The sequence below is a fragment of the Coregonus clupeaformis genome, chromosome 2 (assembly GCF_020615455.1).
Source record: "Coregonus clupeaformis isolate EN_2021a chromosome 2, ASM2061545v1, whole genome shotgun sequence".
NCBI classification, from domain to species: domain Eukaryota; kingdom Metazoa; phylum Chordata; class Actinopteri; order Salmoniformes; family Salmonidae; genus Coregonus; species Coregonus clupeaformis.
The window spans coordinates 35,593,959-35,618,165 of record NC_059193.1 but is presented as its reverse complement, the minus strand read 5'-3'; the positions used below and the strand labels follow the sequence as shown (position 1 = coordinate 35,618,165).

General features: G+C 43.5%; 1 protein-coding gene across 1 annotated transcript in view; it reads right to left on the bottom strand.

Annotated features, from left to right (window-relative positions):
• LOC121534793 (phospholipid-transporting ATPase IA) overlaps positions 1-24,207 on the bottom strand; it is a 304,677-nt gene that overhangs the window by 173,299 nt on the left and 107,171 nt on the right. The window contains 8 exon segments of the mRNA XM_041841366.2: positions 2,277-2,404; positions 9,161-9,326; positions 9,672-9,783; positions 10,213-10,340; positions 10,678-10,747; positions 12,131-12,204; positions 16,304-16,344; positions 17,871-17,916. Coding sequence (XP_041697300.1) covers positions 2,277-2,404; positions 9,161-9,326; positions 9,672-9,783; positions 10,213-10,340; positions 10,678-10,747; positions 12,131-12,204; positions 16,304-16,344; positions 17,871-17,916 — 765 coding nt within the window.

Below are 24,207 nucleotides of genomic sequence, written 5' to 3'. Positions count from 1 at the left end.
TCATACCCCCAAGACCTGCTAATCTCTCACCATTTCCAATAACAGGGGAGGTTAGCATGACTTGAGGGTATGATCTTTGACCCTCTGTAACTTTTGTCACTCAGCATTATCCGTATTGGTCTTCACAAAGTTTGCTGCTTCAGTGTTTTTAGGTATTTTTGTCAGATGTATACTGAAGTATAATTACAAGCATTCCATAAGTGTCAAAGGCTTTTATTGACAAGTACATTAAGTTTATGCAAAGAGTCAATATTTGCAGTGTTGACCCTTCTTTTTCAAGACCTCTGTAATCCATCCTGGCATGCTATCAATTAACTTCTGGGCCACATGGCAGCCCATTCTTGCATAATCAATGCTTGGAGTTTGTCAGAATTTGTGGGTTTTTGTTTGTCCACCCGCCTCTTGAGGATTGACCACAAATTCTCAATGGGATTAAGGTCTGGGGAGTTTCCTGGCCATGGACCCAAAATGTTGATGTTTTGTTCCCCGAGCCACTTAGTTATCACTTTTGCCTTATGGCAAGGTGCTCCATCATGCTGGAAAAGGCATTGTTCGTCACCAAACTGTTCTTGGATGGTTGGGAGAAGTTGTTCTCGGAGGATGTGTTGGTACCATTCTTTATTCATGGCTGTGTTCTTAGGCAAAATTGTGAGTGAGCCCACTCCTTGGCTGAGAAGCAACCCCACACATGAATGGTCTCAGGATGCTTTACTGTTGGCATGACACAGGACTGATGGTAGCGCTCACCTTGTCTTCTCCGGACAAGCTTTTTTCCGGATGCCCCAAACAATCGGAAAGGGGATTCATCAGAGAAAATGACTTTACCCCAGTCCTCAGCAGTCCAATCCCTGCACCTTTTGCAGAATATCAGTCTGTCCCTGATGTTTTTCCTGGAGAGAAGTGGCTTCCTCGCTGCCCTTCTTGACACCAGGCCATCCTCCAAAAGTCTTTGCCTCACTGTGCGTGCAGATGCACTCACACCTGCCTGCTGCCATTCCTGAGCAAGCTCTGCACTGGTGGTGCCCCGATCCCACAGCTGAATCAACTTTAGAAGATGGTCCTGGTGCTTGCTGGACTTTCTTGGGCGCCCTGAAGCCCAAGAGTGATCTCCAGCCTTGTCCTCGTCAACACTCTCACCTGTGTTAACGAGAGAATCACTGACATGATGTCAGCTGGTCATTTTGTGGCAAGGCTGAAATGCAGTGGAAATGTTTTTGGGGGATTAAGTTCATTTTCATGGCAAAGAGGGACTTTGCAATGAATTACAATTAATCTGATCACTCTTCATAACATTCTGGAGTATATGCAAATTGTCATCATAAAAACTGAGGCAGCAGACTTAGTGAAAATTAATATTTGTGTAATTCTCAAAACTTTTGACCACGACTGTATTATCTATGTAGACACATATTATATTCTTATTTACAATAAAAGTCACTCCCAAATGACACAAAACATTATTCACCATTCATTTCTATTGGTCTCAAAATAATCTGAAACAACCCAAATAAACTGAAAATGCATCCAACAAGTTTGTAGAGTCACAAGCTTGATGTAGTCATTGCGTGCTAGGAATATTGGAAAAAAGACTAAACGTTTGACTACTTTATTTATAAGAATCTTTAAGGGTGTCAATAATTTCAACCCTTACCTTTGAGAGAAAAAAGTATTACTTGTTTAAAAAAATCTCTTTCTCTGAGCAAAATATTAGTTTAAAAGAATACAATTTCCCTTTTCTTTTCTTTTTTGCATACAATATAGCTCAGTATTTTAATTACTTATTTTATACAGTCATTATTGCTCATCTTTGTCAAGGGTGTCTAAGTTCGATAACCTAAAGGTTGGTTATCTTAGTAAAACTGAACCTTTTATTCTTGAGTTGCAGACAGTCTGGGTTTTCTACCAGCCGTAGGCGGCAGCATATTTAAGACCAGAACCCAATTGTGATTATCCCGTTCTCCAGAAGTGTAACACAATCACTCCCCCCTCAAGGATTTCAAAGCATTAAATTGGTGTAGGATAGAAGAACTCCATCTTCACCAACCCAATGCTGGAGGGGGACTAATCAAGTGTACACTTCGGGGATAAGGCGGAGAATTGGAATTGGGGTCAGAGCTATATAATGAGAGACATTAATAGTGTTGGGGTCAATTCCATTTCAATTCAGTGAATTCAGGAAATAAACTGAATTCATTGAATTGAAATGGAATTGACCCTAACCCCTGTCAGTGATAACCACGGGGTCCCAAATCCAAATCCCCTGTGTCATCTCTCACCCAGTTGATGAAGAAGGCCTGGGTGAACTTGATGACCTCCAGGGTCACCAGCAGACTGATGGGGATCAGGTTGTTGAAGAGAATGATGAAGGTGAGGAAGTTGAGGCCAAAGTTTGCCGCACCGCCATCTGTCAGGGGGACGACAAGTTTGGCGGGGATAGAGGAGCGATAGACAAGACTTTTGTCAGCTTTGAATCCCATCGAAAACCATTGGGAAAAATAAATAGTTCCCAAAGCAAAGAACCATCTAATGCTCAACGTATTCACAACCCAGTGTATGTGTTGTACCATGTTGTATCAATGCTGTTCATTAGGTGAGATTTAATACCCATCTCTTCCACCCCACCTTATCCTCTCACCTCTGAAATTGATATTCACTCCAATTAAGGTCCCATAATTATCGCTACAGAACTGGGACTAGAGTGGAGTCATTAGGGTCATATAGCAGCAGCCTTGGCATCCAGGCAATGAATTCCACAAAGCACTGTGCACAATGATGGACTCTTTCACCCGATCCATGATGAAATAATCAAAAACACCAAAAAGGAGACATACAGTACAACTCCACTGACACCTTAATAGCTGACACAAAAACATGAGTGATGTGATTTACCTTTCCTCAGCTTGCAGGAGTGGCAATAGTTACCTTCCTCAACCCAAGCGTTTCCCCTTAAGTTTAGCAGTTGAGAGGGGGAGACTTTTTCCCCACAACAGAATGATTTTAAGATAAAATAATATAAAAGGGGGTGGCACAATGGAAGCTACTTCTATTGGAAGGACAGCACAGAGAGAGATGAGGGAGAGCTTGCCTGAGGTGGGGAGGAAGACAAACGTGTTGGATATCGCAAAAACACAAAGAGACGAATTCAGTCCAAAGCACATTCCTATTCCAACCAACGAGTGTAAAAGAGCGGGTGGATTTTGATATCAACATTGAGTAGTGTGATTGTCCTGTAAGTAACTATTTACTCTGTATTTTGTGAGGTCTCCTTGTTTCACATGAACTGGTATGTTCTCAGAGGGGTAAATAAGGTTGGGATCAGATCAAGTTGCAGCCATGAGCAAGTAAATCACAACAAACCAAGACACGCACCATCCACCATTCAACCATATCTCCTTATTACAGTTGAAGTCAGAAGTTTACATACACCTTAGCCAAATGCATTTAAACTTAGTTTTTCACAATTCCTGATATTTAATCCTAGTATAAATTAGGTCAGTTAGGATCACCACTTTATTTTAAGAATGTGAAATGTCAGAATAATAGTAGAGAGAATTATTTCTTTCAGCTTTTATTTCTTTCATCACATTCCCAGTGGGTCAGAAGTGTACATACACTCAATTTGTATTTGTTAGCATTGGCTTTACATTGTTTAACTTGGGTCAAACGTTTTGGGTAGCCTTCCACAAGCTTCCCACAATAAGTTGGCTGAATTTTGGCCCATTCCTCCTGACAGAGCTGGTGTAACTGAGTCAGGTTTGTAGGCCTCCTTGCTCGCACACACTTTTTCAGTTCTGCCCACAAATGTTCTATAGGATTGAGGTCAGGGCTTTGTGATGGCTACTCCAATACCTTGAATTTGTTGTCCTTAAACCATTTTGCCACAACTTTGGAAGTATGCTTGGAGTCATTGTCCATTTGGAAGACCCATTTGCGACCAAGCTTTAACTTCCTGACTGATGTCTTGAGATGTTGCTTCAATATATCCACATAATTTTCCTTCCTCATGATGCCATCTATTTTGTGAAGTGCACTAGTCCCTCCTGTAGCAAAGCACCCACACAGCATGATGCTGCCACCCCCGTGCTTCACGGTTGGGATGGTGTTCTTCGGCTTGCAAGCACTCCCCTTTTTCCTCCAAACATAACGATGGTCATTATGGCCAAACAGTTCTATTTTTGTTTAATCAGACCAGAGGACATTTCTCCAAAAAGCACGATCTTTGTCCCCATGTGCAGTTGCAAACCGTAGTCTGGCTTTTTTATGGCGGTTTTGGAGCAGTGGCTTATTCCTTGCTGAGCGGCCTTTCAGGTTATGTCGATATAGGACTTGTTTTACTGTGGATATAGATACTTTTGTACCTGTTTCCTCCAGCATCTTCACAAGGTCCTTTGCTGTTGTTCTGGGATTGATTTGCACTTTTCGCACCAAAGTACGTTCATCTCTAGGAGACAGAACACGTCTCATTCCTGAGCGGTATGACGGCAGCGTAGTCCCATGGTGTTTATACTTGCGTACTATTGTTTGTACAGATGAACATGGTACCTTCAGGCGTTTGGAAATTGCTCCCAAGGATGAACCAGACTACCATTTTTTTTCTGAGGTCTTGGCTGATTTCTTTTAATTTTCCCATGATGTCAAGCAAAGAGGCACTGAGTTTGAAGGTAGGCCTTGAAATACATCCACAGGTACACCTCCAATTGACTCAAATGAAGCTTCTAAAGCCATGCCATCATTTTCTGGAATTTTCCAAGCTGTTTAAGGGCACAGTCAACTTAGTGTATGTAAACTTCTGACCCACTGGAATTGTGATACAGTGAATTATAAGTGAAATAATCTGTCTGTAAACAATTGTTGGAAAAATTACTTGTGTCATGCACAAAGTAGATGTCCTAACCGACAAGACATTTGTGGATGGTTGAAAAACGAGTTTTAATGACTCCAACCTAAGTGTATGTAAACTTCCGACTTCAACTGTATGTCTGAATATATCTGTGAAATATCTGAGTAAAATAACAGTAATATGTGATTTTGCATCAGTATTTGCTTCCATTTCAGAGCATGCGTATCCAAAAGTAAATCCAGCCTATCTCCTCTAGTATAACTTTCTACCATAGTAGCGCAAAAAGCAGCCACAACCATCGGCTAACTTTAAGGGGTCAGCTTTTTAAAGTAGTGGAACAGTCAGCAGAAAACGACACAATCTGGGGGGAAAAGACACCAGCTACCTGCTTTTTAGTGGACAGGGATTTAACCGACAGTGATATGTAGCAGGTGCGTGAATGCATAACAAATTATCGCAAGTCATTTTCAACACTACATAAAGGTTGTAAAAGGGGCAACCTGCAGTTCGAACAATAACAAAGCGGACACCCCGCCACTGATTTGGTAAACAGCTGAGGGATGGGGCTGGAGAAATGTAACCACTCTCAAACTCACGGAAATAACTATGGATATAAGAACTGACCATCCATAATATCAACATGATAGTTTTAACCATGTTTTGAGGCTATACAGTGTTTGTTTACATTTACTTTGTTTACAAACATTGGAGTAAAACAACCTTATATTTTGGGTTCTGATGGAGTATGACAGTTGAACTAGGTTGATAAGGGCATATATACGTTATATTCTTGAAGAATCAATGAGTATATATAATTAATTTAAAAGTATATAAATGGATGTAGCAAGTGCAGATTGACCCTTTAAGATCTATAGACTAGGAACCATGCCCAGTTAAGACGGATGTCTGCAGTGTTAGCTGCGTCAAAGACTAATTCATGATTTACCGTGCATGCATAATCATAAACGGGCCCTCTCTGACATATGGGCATGTCCAGTGTGTTGTTTATGTGTGGTGATCCAGCTTCTCTCCCCATTGACCAGCATGCTCTGTCAATCCATTAAACTTGTGGTCTCCACCTAACTAGAGATTGTGTTGACATGTCTCAATGTGCAATTACAGTCAAGTAATTTGGGCACGCAGTATGTAAATGCAACAGTGAAATTGAATATGATATGATGAATTGGCCACCTCTCTTTTGACACAGGTCGGAACAATCTGCAGTGGACTGAGTCCCGCCACCACTTAAAGGAATACAATCAGTCAAAAGATGGACGCCTGCTTTATGACTCACATCACCCTCATTTGTACACCACTCTCTGCTCGGCCCACATGATGGGGTCTTTTAGGTGTGAGTTTCAAAGCTACAAACGAGTGCAGTGAAACCCCTGGAAATCGAGCCAATCCAAGACAATGTGACAATGTTCTAAGACTGAGGGGAGAGTGTATGTCATAAAACAAGCTTGAAAAGGACACAACCTCTCCTAACACAGGCCTAGTTGAATATAGAGTAATGGCTGTAGTGACACGTTAATCATTCTGCAAACAAGGCTCACAGACTCATTGCAAAAGAAGGCCATCTTTGGCAATGGGGGAAAAATACTAAAGCACTTTTCAAGTAGCCACAGAGGTGACCTAACCTTCATTCTTCTTCTACTGAGGCTGTAAGGTTCCTACCTGTCGCTTCTATTCTGTCAATAGTAGTTAGTCTAACACCAGATCTTTTTAATTGAGAAACATGTCTCAGAGTGGATGTGACAATCCATCTTCGTGCTGAATAGGTTTTGCATCTCTCCTTCTCCCTCTCTCACTTTCTCTCTCCTTCTCTGCTGGAAGAATAAACACAACAAAATGAGGCAGTAGAGGGAGGCATTTAGAAAATGTCAGCGGTAGCCCTCTGAGCTACACTGCAGTATCTATGTTCAGCGACAAACATGTAGAAGCCTCCTGCCTTACAAAAAGCTTCCTGAGTGCCATCTCATCTCTGGCTCTCACAGGATAAAGAGCAGAAAATAAGTGTAGCGACTCATGGTCCATTTGTGGTGAAAAGGGAAATTTTTTAAAAAAGGGGTCTAGATCTGAGGCCTGGATTTGCAAAGAGTTTAAGGTGTCACAAGAAATGAGGAGAAAGGGAGAAACACTGTGTGGATCAGGCACTAAAAGGAACTAAAGAGTTGAGTGTACAGTGGGGGAAAAAAGTATTTAGTCAGCCACCAATTGTGCAAGTACTCCCACTTAAAAAGATGAGAGAGGCCTGTAATTTTCATCATAGTTACACGTCAACTATGACAGATAAAATGAGAAAAAAAATCCAGAAAATCACATTGTAGGATTTTTAATGAATTTATTTGCAAATTATGGTGGAAAATAAATATTTGGTCAATAACAAAAGTTTCTCAATACTTTGTTATATACCCTTTGTTGGCAATGACACAGGTCAAATGTTTTCTGTAAGTCTTCACAAGGTTTTCACACACTGTTGCTGGTATTTTGCCCCATTCCTCCATGCAGATCTCCTCTAGAGCAGTGATGTTTTGGGGCTGTTGCTGGGCAACACGGACTTTCAACTCCCTCCAAAGATTTTCTATGGGGTTGAGATCTGGAGACTGGCTAGGCCACTCCAGGACCTTGAAATGCTTCTTACGAAGCCACTCCTCGTGTGTTTGGGATCATTGTCATGCTGAAAGACCCAGCCACGTTTAATCTTCAATGCCCTTGCTGATGGAAGGAGGTTTTCACTTAAAATCTCACGATACATGGCCCCATTCATTATTTTCTTTACACGGATCAGTCGTCCTGGTCCCTTTGCAGAAAAACAGCCCCAAAGCATGATGTTTCCACCCCCATGCTTCACAGTAGGTATGGTGTTCTTTGGATGCAACTCAGCATTCTTTGTCCTCCAAACACGACGAGTTGAGTTTTTACCAAAAAGTTCTATTTTGGTTTCATCTGACCATATGACATTCTCCCAATCCTCTTCTGGATCATCCAAATGCACTCTAGCAAACTTCAGACGGGCCTGGACATGTACTGGCTTAAGCAGGGGGACACGTCTGGCACTGCAGGATTTGAGTCCCTGGCGGCGTAGTGTGTTACTGATGGTAGGCTTTGTTACTTTGGTCCCAGCTCTCTGCAGGTCATTCACTAGGTCCCCCCGTGTGGTTCTGGGATTTTTGCTCACTGTTCTTGTGATCATTTTGACCCCACAGGGTGAGATCTTGTGTGGAGCCCCAGATCGAGGGAGATTATCAGTGGTCTTGTATGTCTTCCATTTCCTAATAATTGCTCCCACAGTTGATTTCTTCAAACCAAGCTGCTTACCTATTGCAGATTCAGTCTTCCCAGCCTGGTGCAGGTCTACAATTTTGTTTCTGGTGTCCTTTGACAGCTCTTTGGTCTTGGCCATAGTGGAGTTTGGAGTGTGACTGTTTGAGGTTGTGGACAGGTGTCTTTTATACTGATAACAAGTTCAAACAGGTGCCAATAATACAGGTAGCGAGTGCAGGACAGAGGAGCCTCTTAAAGAAGAAGTTACAGGTCTGTGAGAGCCAGAAATCTTGCTTGTTTGTAGGTGACCAAATACTTATTTTCCACCATAATTTGCAAATAAATTCATTAAAAATCCTACAATGTGATTTTCTGGATTTTTTGTTTTCTCAATGTGTCTGTCATAGTTGACGTGTACCTATGATGAAAATTACAGGCCTCTCTCATCTTTTTAAGTGGGAGAACTTGCACAATTGGTGGCTGACTAAATACTTTTTTTCCCCACTGTATGAGCTGGATGGGAAAACCTATCGTCGGATCCCTGGTCTGTGCTGTCCATGGCAAGGGGCCTTTACAAAGTAGGACAACCATATAGAGGGGGCTTCATTTGCTTAGCAAAGGCAGAGCTTCAGTTAGGGGGTTAGTATGGAAGGGTCATTCACGGATGGCCAAGGCTTTTAAATGGTTGTTACCTGGAGCTGTTAAAAAACGACAACAAAGAAAAACAAAGAACCAAACAGAACATTAGAACTTAACCAAAACGTACAGCAGCGCAGTGATTGATATTCAACCATTTCTTTCATTCACATCACATGTCTATGCATGTCACAATCAGTTTTACATTTACATGGGAATCCCATTATTCCCCATTGCCACATATTTCACTTGTGTTGCAAATACATACTTTGCCAGAGGCAACGTAAAAAAAAAACAAAGACACACCAACGTTAACAAAAGCTAACTAAAAAACAACAGAGAACTAAGCAGACATGGCAGACAAGTGAGACACAATATGTGGACTATGTGGAATATATCTTGCATTGGTGCTCTTACAGTTCAAGTCCATGTACCAAGCTGCATTGCCGTACTGGTACTTCCAGATGGTTTGTCCGATGGAGCACACCAGAGAGATGGCCAGTAGACAGCCGAACAGCAGTAGAATCTGGAAGTTTGTGATGCGCTCCACGTTGGACAGCTTCAGAGGTGGCCGTGTGGAATTCTGGACAAAAGACACGGACATAAGTAATACAAGTTCAATATTACATTCCGTGCAGGACTATATGGACACAAAAACAAAAGCAGGGTAACAAATCCAATTGGTCTTAACTTCACGTGATAGGACCTTGGTTCGTTGGTTTTCTAACTCAACCGGCAATATGAACCAAGGAACCATAGTCCTACCTCAATATGCAAAGATGGGGTTAACAAAGAGGGTTTTGTACTTGCAATGACTGTGATGTGGTTTTCTGACCTACCTTATTTGAATGCACTGACTAAGTGGCTCTGGATAAGAGTGTCTGCTAAATGACTGAAATGTCAAATGTAAACCAGCAGAGGACTTCACCTGCATGAGCTTGGTGTCGTGTCCGGTGTAGACCACGATGCCATGGACCCACTGGGTGTTTCTCAACTGGGCACCTCGTAGCAGAATCTGGTCAGGACCCAGAGGCACGGTGCTGGAGTCACAAACAGAAGTCTCCATGAGGCTCCAGAAACTATGGAACTCAAATACAACGTTGAGCTTACTGCTATAGTGACACTACCACTGAGTAGGGAGGGAACAGAAGTCCTCACTTCTTCCAGTTTCAGTTTTCAGGGACTTTGTTCTACCTCAGGATTGAGATGCAAGTGTGACATAATGTGACCAATGCACTGCATACATGTGACATAAAAGTCAAGCTGTGCAGATGACTGACATAATGTTCTTTACTACTAAGGATTGGCAAAGCCCCTAAATAAACACAATCTTCTCTTTACTCCATAGAAACGTAAAATGATCCACAAACCCACTGGCCAAACTCCTAATGGCCATATGAGATGGAAAAGCTGCTGGCTGGTTGAAAAAAGGCAGAGTGCCAGAAGTGGAGCGGTGTGTTGTGTCCCACCTGTGTCCATCCAGACGGATGTTCCCCACAAACTCATACAGATGGCGGTTGGGGCTCTCGCACTCCATGCGCCCGGAGAGACGCATCAGGCTGTCAATATCCTTGATCTCTGAGGTGATTTGCAGTCCCTATGTGCATGCACACACATACAAACATGTTACATAGATTCCAGGTTCCAATTCTATTTAAATTAAGTCAATAAAGGAGATAGCCTACATTGAAATTGCATTTAACTTTTGGAATGTACTGAGTTAAAATTGGTTCATGTGCTTTCTGAAATGTCAGAAGAAATATCAGAACATTCCAATTGGGAAACTGCTGGAAGGCTGAACAAAAGTCATCCCTGTATGAGTTTCTCAGTTCAATTGTTCCAAGTTTCCTATTTCCGAGGAGACCATGAAAGCAGTTAAAAATAGTACTACAGTAGAGAGAGTATAGGAAAATGTAGGAGACAGAAATAATCACCTGTCGGATTTTGAGGTTTGTTTCTCCATCCAAGTTTGACGTCTCAATGTAGCACATACCTTGGGGCTCACTGGTTTAAAGGGGAAGTAAAAAGCATCAAAGTGAACATTGGACCTGGACAACTTTTAAGACAAAAGTAATAATCAAACAGGCTCATTCATCCATTTACTGATGGTTTTGGATGGAGGGTAGGGAGCACTCTTTCAAATGAAGGCGCAAACAAGGATGCTGCAAAGTTTTCTGATACCAAGTTGATTTGAACTTTTAACTACAAAAATGTATCATTTTATGAACGCAACAAATTGTCATAAAAAATACAAAATCATCAAATCAACCTGAAAGCCGCAAGTCCTGAAAGATCGACACAGGCAAGGTTAACATCTTTGTTTGCAGCTGCCCTTGAATTCAGTTTTCTTTCAAAGAATGGGAGAGAGGGAGTAGGCATGCCGAGCGAGCACTACAACCACAGCAGAACAAATGGCGCTCTGATAGACACTGGGCACGGGGACAGAGAGTTATAGAGCGTGCTGGAGCTTTAAGGTGAGTCGGGTCGCTGGTTAACCGCTCTTTTAACAGGGTGATTGATGCACGACAGGGGCCCATCCAAAAACAGGAAGGAGAAAAACAAAAATGGTTTTGGCCCACTCAAGCCCTAACCTCAATCAATTAGGTTTTAGTACCAGCTGCTTTGAGCCACTGAGTGCCAATAAGGGCTTTGGATTCCTGTCGACAGACAATTGCTCTGCAGTGATGTGTTCTAAAACTAGTCAAGAGTCATTCAAAATATCTACTTGATTATAGTAGATACATTGTTATAAGCATCCTAACGTATGTTATTATGACAAGATCATTCATAAAAATGATGTTGGAATGTCACAGCATGCAACATGCCACGTCAAACAACAAAGTTTACAGTAGTTTCAAGGTGGAATTATAGAGCCATGCACAGTTAGGAACATGGAAACCCATTCACAGTTCACACCCCATACTTATGATCTTATCTCAAACTAGCATGCTAGTAGCACGCAAGTTAGCATTGGCTGGCGAAACTACCTCTAACTTCCTTCATACTGGACACAGAGACATAAAAATGGTATCCACGAGTTCATCTGACTGGGGAAGTAGATAAAGGGCCTCATAACGAAGTATCCCTTTAAGTCTCAACTCTCTATATTCTCAAGCCATAAAAACATTTATTGTTAACATGGTCAATATAACTGAGGCATCTGACTGTGCCTAGATGGGAAAGTGTTCGCTGACCTATTCACCTCAATTCTGGGCAGCTTTGCCAAGATAACCAGACTTCCTGCCTTAGAATGTCAAATCCAATATTTATTATTTAAATTGGCAGTGCAAGACAAAAAGTCCTGACCTGTAGCTAACCCCTCTCCCCCTCCTGCCATCCCAGCTCTCCCGTCAGACCCCCATGCAGCTCAGCAATACGGTTCCTGACCTGGACGACAGAATGACGAGGTCAGCCGGCAGGTGATCCCCATTGGCCGCTTTAACTAGCTCCCCGACGCCCACCTGATATTACCCAGCACGCACCAGGAGGGGACGAGAGAGAGCAGGGGCGGCCAGGGGAAGGATGTCAGGGAGAGAAGAGGGGAAGGTGGATGAGGAGGGTGAGAGGTAGAGTACAAACAGACACCAAACCAAGGGAGGGAAAAGAGACAATTGTTTATTTTACAGAAAAATAAGGACACAGCGTAAGCCCTGCATGTTCGGAGGGTCTGGTTTAATCTGGTTTTAAAAAGCCATTTGGACAAGGTTGTTAATAACTATATCAAGTAATTTATGGACACCATATACTGTTCTATACAAATACAATAACCCAATTTACTCAACATAAATCATAGGGTGTGAGTCATATAAGAATTTAATGAGATTTTAGATGAGATCTGGATAATGTGCAAATAAATTGCTGCTGTGCCAACAGACAAAACAGTGGGCTATATGGATTCAGTACAGTATGTAGGCATGTTGCATTGTTTCAGCTTATTTCAACGTTTGGGTAGTAGGTCACAAAATACATATCAAACAGATACAGCAAATCGATGCAGGGCCCAAAGTAAGACCTGGTCCAAATAGATTTTGAAAATGTAGCAGGCACTTAACCTGCTTTAATAGTGGGCCTATATTTTTATCGAGGCACTTAAAATGTCTGCGTTATTTGGAATCAAACATCACTTCCTTGGGAGAGCTGAGAGAGAGAGAGAGAGAGAGGGAGGGAGAGAGAGAACAGAGGAGGAGATGTCCTCAGGGTCTGTCAGGAACAGGTAGGTGAACCCATAGACTTCTACCTGGATGACAGTAGGATATACTCCGCAGGTACGTAATCTGAGCAACCTACTCAAATTATATCTCCCACCACTGCCTGCAAGAAACAAACTGGTTACTGTGGAAGTCATGGAAATAATAGTGAAATTCGGAATGGAAATATATGAAAATGGAAATATAATGGAAGTGTATGTGAAGAAATTAAAATGTTCACATCTAAAATGAGATGTAAACAATCGTGTTGAAATAATGTAAATGATAAACGTTGGAAGAAATAAGATCATCAGCGAAAAAGGCAATTTAGGGGCACTTGTTCTTAGGGTTCTTCTATCCAGGGTTGGTCAACAAGGCAGAATACCTGGGTCGTGTTCATTAGCGCCAAACGAAAGACAGCGGCATGAAACAGGAAGGGACTGCCTAGACTTGTTTTGTTATGGTGTGCCCTAAAGAACCTGACTCTGAATACAGTGCATTCGGAAAGTATTCAGACCCCTTGACTTTTTCCATATTCTGTTACGTTACAGCCTTGTTCTAAAATTGATTAAATTGTGTTTTCTCTCTCATCAATCTACACAAAATACCCCCTAACGACAAAGTAAAAACAGGTTTTTGTTTTTTTGCAAATGTATTTTAAAAAAATAAACTGAAATATCAAATGTACTCAATACTTTATTGAAGCAACTTTGGCAGCGATTAAAACCTCAAGTTTTCTTGAGTATGACGCTACAAGCTTGGCACACCTGTATTTGGGGAGTTTCTCCCATTCTTCTCTGCAGATCCTCTCAAGCTCTGTCAGGTTGGATGGGGAGTGTCGCCGCACAGCTATTTTCAGGTCTCTCCAGAGATGTTCGAACGGGTTCAAGTCCGGGCTCTGGCTGGGCACCTCAAGGACATTCAGAGACTGGTCCCGAAGCCACTCCTGCGTTGTCTTGGCTGTGTGCTTAGGGTCATGGTCCTGTTGGAAGGTGAACCTTCGCCCCAGTCTGAGGTCCTGAGCTCACTGAAGCAGGTTTTTATCAAAGACCTCTCTGTACTTGGCTCCGTTCATCTTTCCCTCGATCCTGACTAGTCTCCCAGTAACTGCCGCTGAAAAAAATCCCACAGCATGATGCTGCCACCACCATGCTTCACCTTCGGGATGGTGCCAGTTTTCCTCCAGACGTGATGCTTGGCATTCAGGCCAAAGAGTTCAATCTTGGTTTCATCAGACTAGAGAATCTTGTTTCTCATGGTCTGAGAGTCTTTAGATGCCTTTTGGCAAACTCCAAGCGGGCTGTCAAGTGCCTTTTACTGAGGAGTGGCTTCCGTCTGGCCACTCTACCATAAAGGCCTGATTGGTGGAGTGCTGCAGAGGTGGTTGTCCTTCTGGAAAGTTCTCCCATCTCTACAGAGGAACGATGGAGCTCTGTCATACTGACCATTGGGTTCTTGGTCACCTCCCTGACCAAGGCCCTTCTCCCCCGATTACTCAGTTTGGCTGGGCGGCCAGCTCTAGGAAGAGTTTTGGTGGTTCCAAACTTCTTCCATTTAATGATGGAGGCCACTGTGTTTTTGGGGACCTTCGATGCTGCAGACATTTTTGGGTACCCTTCCCCAGATCTGTGCCTCAACATATAATCCTGTCTCGGACCTCTACGGACAATAATGTATTTGTGTTTCTGTTTTTAATACCTTTGCTAACATTTCTAAAAACCTGTTTTCGCTTTGTCATTATGGGATATTGTGTGTAGATTGATGAGGAACTGTTTTTATTTAATCAATTTTAGAATAATGCTCTAACGTAACAAAATGTCGAAAACGTCCAGGGGTCTGAATACTTTCCGAATGCACTGTATCTTATGTCCCATGACAACTTCAAATGAATTACATATTTTCTTTCCTGTAGGGAACCATAAAAGCTGAGACGTGATTTTGCATTTCATACCCCAGCAAACTCCTCGTTGCTGCACAGAATGTCAGAATGAGATTTTCCGATAAGCATTAATATAATATCTAGATCAGCATTTACCTTGTTCTGTATCATCTGGGGTTTATCATTAAGTGTTAAGCTACATCAGTGCAATCCTTATTCTCAAGAATCTAGTTTCATATAATTTTGAAACACTTGGGGGAAAGTGCTTAGACAGAGAGCAAAGCACAAATCAAGGAGAAAGCTTTTACAATATGCATGGTCGGAGATGTAAAAACATTATTCAAGGCTCTCAATTTCAGGGAGACATTTCTCAAAGTAATGGTACATAAATATGCAACAATCTCTCCCAGCTTGAAATGACAATATATTTACCCGCCGTGTTAAAATATTGACAATGCCCAGCCACTAAAACCCTGCATGCTCCGAGTGGAACCAGAGATAGGCAACGGTAAATATTTTCTTAATGTCTTCTCCTGCCTCACACAGATCACACCTCCCCCTCCCCCTGATCCCCCCTTCCAGCAGAGCTAAAGCAAGGAGAAACAGGTTGCATGGCTACATGCACATGTGCCTTCTATCTAACGGCCAGGCTATTAATGGCGTTCCTCCTTCTCCACTTCTTTTTGCACCTGAATGTTGCGGGCGCATCGTTTCTGACATGGTAATTAAGTGGGGTGCTTTATGAATGCTGGATTAAAAACTGCTCTCTCTCTCTCTCTCTGTTATGTCCTTGGGTGCAGCCTTGCTTCTCTTCTTAATTAGTAGCCAGGCCAGGCTGATGAAGGCCAGGGGCCGGATGGCGAACGGGAGGTGTGTGTGTCTGTGTGTGTAGAAGTGTGTGTGTGGGGTGGGGGTGGGGTGGGGGTGGGGGGGGGGTCCCTACTTAATATGGAGAGATTGCATAGGAAGAGACTGGTGTGAATGTATCCTTATCAACATCTGTACTTTGCTCCAGTTCTTGTGCGACGTAAACTGACTAAAAAGCCGCTGTCAGTGGCCATCTATGAATATCTCTCCTAGAATAATATCACACCCCTGCATGATGGCATTGGTTAAAGAAGAAGTCCCGTATTTTACAAGTTGATGTTAGATGGTTCCGGCACCCTTAAAGGTTATTTGGCCAGTACTTTATTTATTAGCACGGTCACCCCTATCACTCCAATTGATTTTCAGCTAGCTGTGGATAATGTTAGCTGAAGTTTGTAGTGGCCATTTAAAGAAAACCGTACTATGGATTACGCTACAGTTTCTCCTGGCCCATGGACTACATTCAGATTGTGGAACCATCTAACACTAAGTTGTAAAATACTGACCTTCCCATTTAAGTTAAGAGGAGGTAGCCTGGTAACGTACCTTCTCCTTTCAGTTAAGAGGAGGTAGTCTGGTAACATACCTTCTCCTTTAAATTAAAGATGAGGTAGTCTGGTAATGTACCTTTGCCCAGTGCACGATCTCCCAGGCACCGTTCCTCAGCACTTTAAAGAGCAGAGACAAATGAAAAGAGAAATGTTGTGACACTCAGGATAAATAAACATTGTCACCATGCTTTGTTTAGCCTATTTGGAAGACACAGTTACACAATGCACACAGAGCCATACATTATGTCATGTGTCATACGACAACAAATAAATACATTAATCTTTTGAAGGCTACGCCTTTATACGTAAATGTATTGTGTATACACTATATATATGCGGAAGTATGTGGACACCCCTTCAAAATATTGGATTCGGCTATTTCAGCCACACACGTTGCTGACAGGTGTATAAAATAGGACACACCGCCATGCAATCTCCATACACAAACATTGGCAGTAGAATGGCCTTACTGAAGAGCTCAGTGACTTTCAACGTGGCACCGTCATAGGATGCCACCTTTCCAACAAGTCAGTTGGTCACATTTTTACCCTGCTAGAGCTGCCCCGGTCAACTGTAAGTGCTGTTATTGTGAAGTGGAAACATCTAGGAGCAACAACGGCTCAGCCGCGAAGTGGTAGGCCACACAAGTTCACAGAACGGGACCGAGTGTTGAAGCATCACTCACCACCGAGTTCCAAACTGCCTCTGGAAGCAACGTCAGTACAATAACTGTTCATCGGGAGCTTCATGAAAAGGGTTTCAATGGCTGAGCAGCCGCACACAAGCCTAAGATCACCATGCGCAATGCCAAGCGTCGGCTGGAGTGGTGTAAAGCTCGCCGCCATTGGACTCTGGAGCAGTGGAAACGCGTACTCTGGAGTGATGAATCATGATTCACCATCTGGCAGTCCGACAGACGAACTTGGGTTTGGCGGATGCCAGGAGAACGCTACCTGAATGCTACCTGCCCCAATGCATAGTGCCAACTGTAAAGTTTGGTGGAGGAGGAATAATGGTCTGGTTCGGACTAGGCCCAGGCCCATGTTCCAGTGAAGGGAAATCTTAACGCTACAGCATACAATGACATTCTAGACAATTCTGTGCTTCCAACTTTGTGGCAACAGTTTGGGGAAGGCCCTTTCCTGTTTCAGCATGACAATGCCCCCATTCACAAAGCGAGGTCCATACAGAAATGGTTTGTCAAGATGGGTGTGGAAGAACTTGACTGGCCTGCATAGAGCCCTGACCTCAACACCATCTAACACCTTTGGGATGAATTGGAACACCGACTGCGAGCCAGGCCTAATCGGCCAACATCAGTGCCCGACCTCACTAACGCTCTTGTGGCTGAATGGAAGCAAGTCCCCACAGCAATGTTCCAACATCTAGTGGAAAGCCTTCCCAGAAGAATGGAGGCTGTTATAGCAGCAAAGTGGGGACCAACTCCATATTAATACACATGATTTTGGAATGAGATGTACATACTTTTGTTAATGTAGTGTATGTGTAACCTGTGACCTTCTCTCAGCTTGTGAGCTATGAAAATAATTAGCACTTGAAGGACAATAAACATAATCAATCAATCAATTAATCAATCTATCTATGATTATAGCAACAAAGAAACAGACAGAATTGGCCCATACCTTGACATTCCTTCTTATTGACGACACTGTCGGCGTTGTGACGTTTCTGCAACCAGACAAAAGGAACCATTTCAGTCAAGACGCACAGTTCAGGCATTTGGACAATATACTAGTAATGCAGTCAAGGGAATGATAACTGTATTGAAGACCCCCCCCCTCCTTTAATAAAATGTGGGCCACCCTACACATTGAGTAACCAAAAATGTTCAGCCTAGCCTACTTCAAACACTGGTCAACAGAGACAAAACAAAGCCAGTTTCACTCAGACATACATTCGTACAGTACACTGGCAGTGCAGTTATGGAAATGAAGAAACTGTCAGCAGTGTGATGTTTCTGCAACAAGACAAAATTTCAATCAACAGATAGACACACATTCATCCAGTAAACTTGTAATGCAGTTATGGGAGTCCAAATTCCCACTTGTAACCCTCGAGGGGTGATTACAACGGATTCCATTGATCTTCCCCTAATAGGGAAACGGCTTTGAGAGGGACACTGACTAGGGTTGAATATTTTCCCGGTATTTTCCAAACATTCCATTCCGAGAATAAATTACTTTTCTTCCGGGTAACCCAGTATTTCCCGCCAAAACCAGAAGTGTCATTCAAAAGCATTATAAAGCCTCTGCCTCTAACCATAGGAAGCTCTTTGCCACCTTCTCCTCCCTGCTGAATCCTCCTCCTCCCCCTCCCTCCTCCCTCTCTGTGGATGACTTCGTCAACCATTTTGAAAAGAAGGTTGACGACATCCGATCCTCATTTATTAAGTCAAATGACACCGCTGGTCCTACTCACACTGCCCTACCCTATGCTTTGACTTCTTTCTCCCCTCTCTCTCCAGATGAAATATTGCGACTTGTGACGGCCGGCCGCCCAACAACCTGCCCGCTTGACCCTATCCCATCCTCTCTTCTCCAGACAATTTCCGGAGACCTTCTCCCTTACCTCACCTCGCTCATCCTTGACCGCTGGCCGTGTCCCTTTCTGTCACGCCCTGGCTCTGGGGACTCTTAAATGTTGAGCCAGGGTGTGGATTTGCTATGTTTAGTTTTTTTATGTTTTTGTTCTAGATCGTTTGATCTAGAACAAATCAGAGGCAGCTGTAGCTCGTCTCTGATTGGGGACCATACTTAGGCAGCCTGTTTTGCACTAGTCTTTGTGGGATCTTGATCCGTAAAGGTTTGTTGTGTTATAACCTCAGGACTTCACGTATCGTTTGTTTGTTGTTTTTTGTCATTAAGTACGTTAAATAAAAGTATGTACGCTTATCACGCTGCGCCTTGGTCCGTGTCTTCAGTCAACGATCGTGACACTTCCGTCTTCAAGAGAGCGAGAGTTGCACCCCTCCTCAAAAAACCTACACTCGATCCCTCCGATGTCAACAACTACAGACCAGTATCCCTTCTTTCTTTTCTCTCCAAAACTCTTGAGCGTGCCGTCTTTAGCCAACTCTCCTGCTATCTCTCTCAGAATGACCTTCTTGATCCAAACCAGTCAGGTTTCAAGACTGGTCATTCAACTGAGACTGCTCTTCTCTGTGTCACGGAGGATCTCCGCACTGCTAAAGCTAACTCTCTCTCCTCTGCTCTTATCCTTCTAGACTTATCCGCTGCCTTTGATACTGTGAACCATCAGATCCTCCTCTCCACCCTCTCCAAGTTGGGCATCTCCGGCGCTGCTCACTCTTGGATTGCGTCCTACCTGACAGGTCGCGCCTACCAGGTGGCGTGGCGAGAATCTGTCTCCACACCACGTACTCTCACCACTGGTGTCCCCCAGGGCTCAGTTCTAGGCCCTCTCCTATTCTCTCTATACACCAAGTCACTTGGCTCTGTCATATCCTCACATGGTCTCTCCTATCATTGCTACGCAGACGACACACAATTAATTTTCTCCTTTCCTCCTTCTGATAACCAGGTGGCGAATCGCATCTCTGCATGTCTGGCAGACATATCAGTGTGGATGTCGGATCACCACCTCAAGCCGAACCTCGGCAAGACGGAGCTACTCTTCCTCCCGGGGAAGGACTGCCCGCTCCATGATCTCGCCATCACGGTTGACAACTCCATTGTGTCCTCCTCCCAGAGTGCAAAGAACCTTGGCGTGACCCTGGACAACACCCTGTCGTTCTCCACTAACATCAAAGTGGTGACCCGATCCTGCAGGTTCATGCTCTACAACATTTGCAGAGTACGACCCTACCTTACACAGAAAGCGGCACAGGTCCTAATCCAGGCACAGGTCAGGTCCTAATCCAGTCCTAATCATCTCCCGTCTGGATTACTGCAACTCGCTGTTGGCTGGGCTCCCTGCCTGTGCCATTAAACCACTACAACTTATCCAGAACGCCGCAGCCCGTCTGGTGTTCGACCTTCCCAAGTTCTCTCATGTCACCCCGCTCCTCCGCACACTCCACTGGCTTCCAGTTGAGGCTCGCATCTACTACAAGACCATGGTGCTTGCCTACGGAGCTGTGAGGGGAACGGCACCTCCTTACCTTCAGGCTCTGATCAGACCCTACACCCAAACGAGGGCACTACGTTCATCCACCTCTGGCCTGCTAGCTCCCTTACCTCTACGAAAGCACAGTTCCCGCTCAGCCAAGCCAAAGCTATTTGCTGCTCTGGCACCCCAATGGTGGAATAAGCTCCCCCACGACGCCAGGACAGCAGAGTCACTGACCACCTTCCGGAGACACTTGAAATCCTACCTCTTTAAGGAATACCTGGAATAGTATAAAGTAATCCTTCTACCCCCCATAAAAAGAAAAACAAAAGGTGGTTGTCCCACTGGCTATCATAAGTTGAATGCACCAATTTGTAAGTCGCTCTGGATAAGAGTGTCTGCTAAATGATGTAAATGTAATGTAAATAGGCCTATGTCTGGAATTGATTAGAGCTATGATCGAAAATTCAAGCCTGAAGCCTGATTAAATAGATTTTATGAGACCTACATTAAAGACATTTAACGAGCCCAAAACAGCCCAAATGATTGTGTCGTTATCCAATACATAGGCTATAGGATATATAGGCTACTGCACATTACACACGACAGAAAAACATAAAGCACATAGAAGTAGCTATGCTCTCTTGAGTAAATAAATGAAACAAGCTCCAGTAGACTCATTTTGTTGAGTGTGAACTGCATTTCTGTACTGTATTATACTGTATTATATGGACTGGAATTACACACCTTGTTCAAACCACTATAAAGCAGGGAAAGAGAAGATGGGATTACAATTATAGGCTAGCGAATTTTATTTACATTTCTCATAATATTTCCTCTAATGTTATTAGCTTAGCTCTTTCTCTCTCTAGTGTTGCTTCTATCCTTCCTCGCTTTCAACAGTTAAATGAAATATGTTTTGTTGTCCTTATCTTCATCATTGTAATGACATGCTTGAATAATATAGGACTAGAATGAGATGCAGAAGGCTTTCACGGTTATGGGTCTGAATAAATAACTGCTATAGCCGAACCACCACCGTCTATTGGTATAAGAAATGAAAAAAAATAAAAATCAATGTCCAGCAAGCTATTCTAGTCTAGCTTTTCCTGCATGGGACTCGAAGAGCAAATTAGCCTTTCTTTTACAGAGAGAGGCCAGCGGAGCACAGGTGTGTGCATATTGCGCAAGAGACAGAGGTTATAAATTAAAAGCTTATTATGCATGCATAACCCATCATCCATTAGCTAAATATAAGGCTAAAACTACATTGAATTTATTACCTAAAAGGGGTAGGCTAGGACATCTATATACAGTGCATTCAGAAAGTATTCAGACTCCTTGACTTTTACTACATTTTGTTACATTACAGCCTTATTCTAAAATGGATTAAATCGATTTTTTTCCTCACCAATCTACACACAATACCCCATAATGACAAAGCAAGAACAGGTTTTTAGAAATGTTTGCCAATATATTAAAAATATATATATATCACACCTACGTAAGTATTCAGACCCTTTACTCAGTACTTTGTTGAAGCACCTTTGGCAGCGATTAGAGCCTTGAGTCTTCTTGGGAATGGGGAGTTTCTCCCATTCTTCTCTGCAGATCCTCTCAAGCTCTGTCAGGTTGGATGGGGAGCGTCGCTGCACAGCTATTTTCAGGTCTCTCCAGAGATGTTCGATCGGGTTCAAGTCCAGGCTCTGGCTGGGCCACTCAAGGACATTCAGAGACTTGTCCGGAAGCCACTCCTGCGTTGTCTTGGCTATGTGCTTAGGGTCGATGTCCTGTTGGAAGGGTGAACCTTTGCGCCAGTCTGAGGTCCTGAGCGCTCTGGAGCAGGTTTTCATCAAAGATCTCTCTGTACTCTTCTCCGTTCATCTTTTCCTCGATCCTGACTAGTCTCCCAGTCCCTGCAGCTGAAAAACATCCCCACAGCATGATGCTGCCACCACCATGCTTCACCGTAGGGATGGTACCAGGTTTACTCCAGACATGACGCTTGGCAGTCAGGCCAAAGAGTTCAATCTTGGTTTCATCAGACCAGAGAATCTTGTTTCTCATGGTCTGAGTGTCTTTAGGTGCCTTTTGGCAAACTCCAAGCGGGCTGTCATGTGCCTTTTACTGAGGAGTGGCTTCCGTCTGGCCACTCTACCATAAAGGCCTGATTGGTGGAGTGCTGCAGAGATGGTTGTCCTTCTGGAAGGTTCTCCCATCTCCACAGAGGAACTCTGGAGCTCTGTCAGAGTGACCATCGGGTTCTTGGTCACCTCCCTGACCAAGGCCCTTCTCCCCCGATTGCTCAGTTTGGTCGGGCGGCCAGCTCTAGGAAGAGTCTTGGTGGTTCCAAACTTCTTCCATTTAAGAATGATGGAAGCCACGGTGTTCTTGGGGACCTTCAATGCTGCAGACATTTTTTGGTACCCTTCCCCAGATCTGTGCCTCAACACACAATCCTGTCTCGGACCTCTACGGACAATTCCTTCGACCTCATGGCTTGGTTTTTGCTCTGACATGCACTGTCAACTGTGGGACCTTATATAGACAGGTGTGTGCCTTTCCAAATCATGTTCAATCAATTGAATTTACCACAGGTGGACTCCAATCTCAAGGATGATCAATGGAAACAGGATGCACCTGAGCTCAATTTCAAGTCTCATAGCAAAGGGTCTGAATACTTATGTAAATATGGTATCTGTTTGTTTTTTAAATACAGTGAGGGAAAAAAGTATTTGATCCCCTGCTGATTTTGTACATTTGCCCACTGACAAATAAATGATCAGTCTATAATTTTAATGGTAGGTTTATTTGAACAGTGAGAGACAGAATAACAACAACAAAATCCAGAAAAACGCATGTCAAAAATGTTATAAATTGATTTGCATTTTAATGAGGGAAATAAGTATTTGACCCCCTCTCAATCAGAAAGATTTCTGGCTTCCAGGTGTCTTTTATACGGGTAATGAGCTGAGATTAGGAGCACACTCTTAAAGGGAGTTCTCCTAATCTCAGTTTGTTACCTGTATAAAAGACACCTGTCCACAGAAGCAATCAATCAATCAGATTCCAAACTCTCCACCATGGCCAAGACCAAAGAGCTCCCCAAGGATGTCAGGGACAAGATTGTAGACCTACACAAGGCTGGAATGGGCTACAAGACCATCGCCAAGCAGCTTGGTGAGAAGGTGACAACAGTTGGTGCGATTATTCGCAAATGGAAGAAACACAAAATAAATGTCAATCTCCCTTGGCCTGGGGCTCCATGCAAGATCTTACCTCGTGGAGTTGCAATGATCATGAGAACGGTGAGGAATCAGCCCAGAACTACACGGGAGGATCTTGTCAATGATCTCAAGGCAGCTGGGACCATAGTCACCAAGAAAACAATTGGTAACACACTACGCCGTGAAGGACTGAAATCCTGCAGTGCCCGCAAGGTCCCCCTGCTCAAGAAAGCACATATACATGCCCGTCTGAAGTTTGCCAATGAACCTCTGAATGATTCAGAGGAGAACTGGGTGAAAGTGTTGTGGTCAGATGAGACCAAAATCGAGCTCTTTGGCATCAACTCAACTCGCCGTGTTTGAAGGAGGAGGAATACTGCCTATGACCCCAAGAACACCATCCCCACCGTCAAACATGGAGGTGGAAACATTATGCTTTGGGGGTGTTTTTCTGCTAAGGGGACAGGACAACTTCACCGCATCAAAGGGACGATGGACGGGGCCATGTACCATCAAATCTTGAGTGAGAACCTCCTTCCCTCAGCCAGGGCATTGAAAATGGGTCGTGGATGGGTATTCCAGCATGACAATGACCCAAAACTCACGGCCAAGGCAACAAAGGAGTGGCTCAAGAATAAGCCCATTAAGGTCCTGGAGTGGCCTA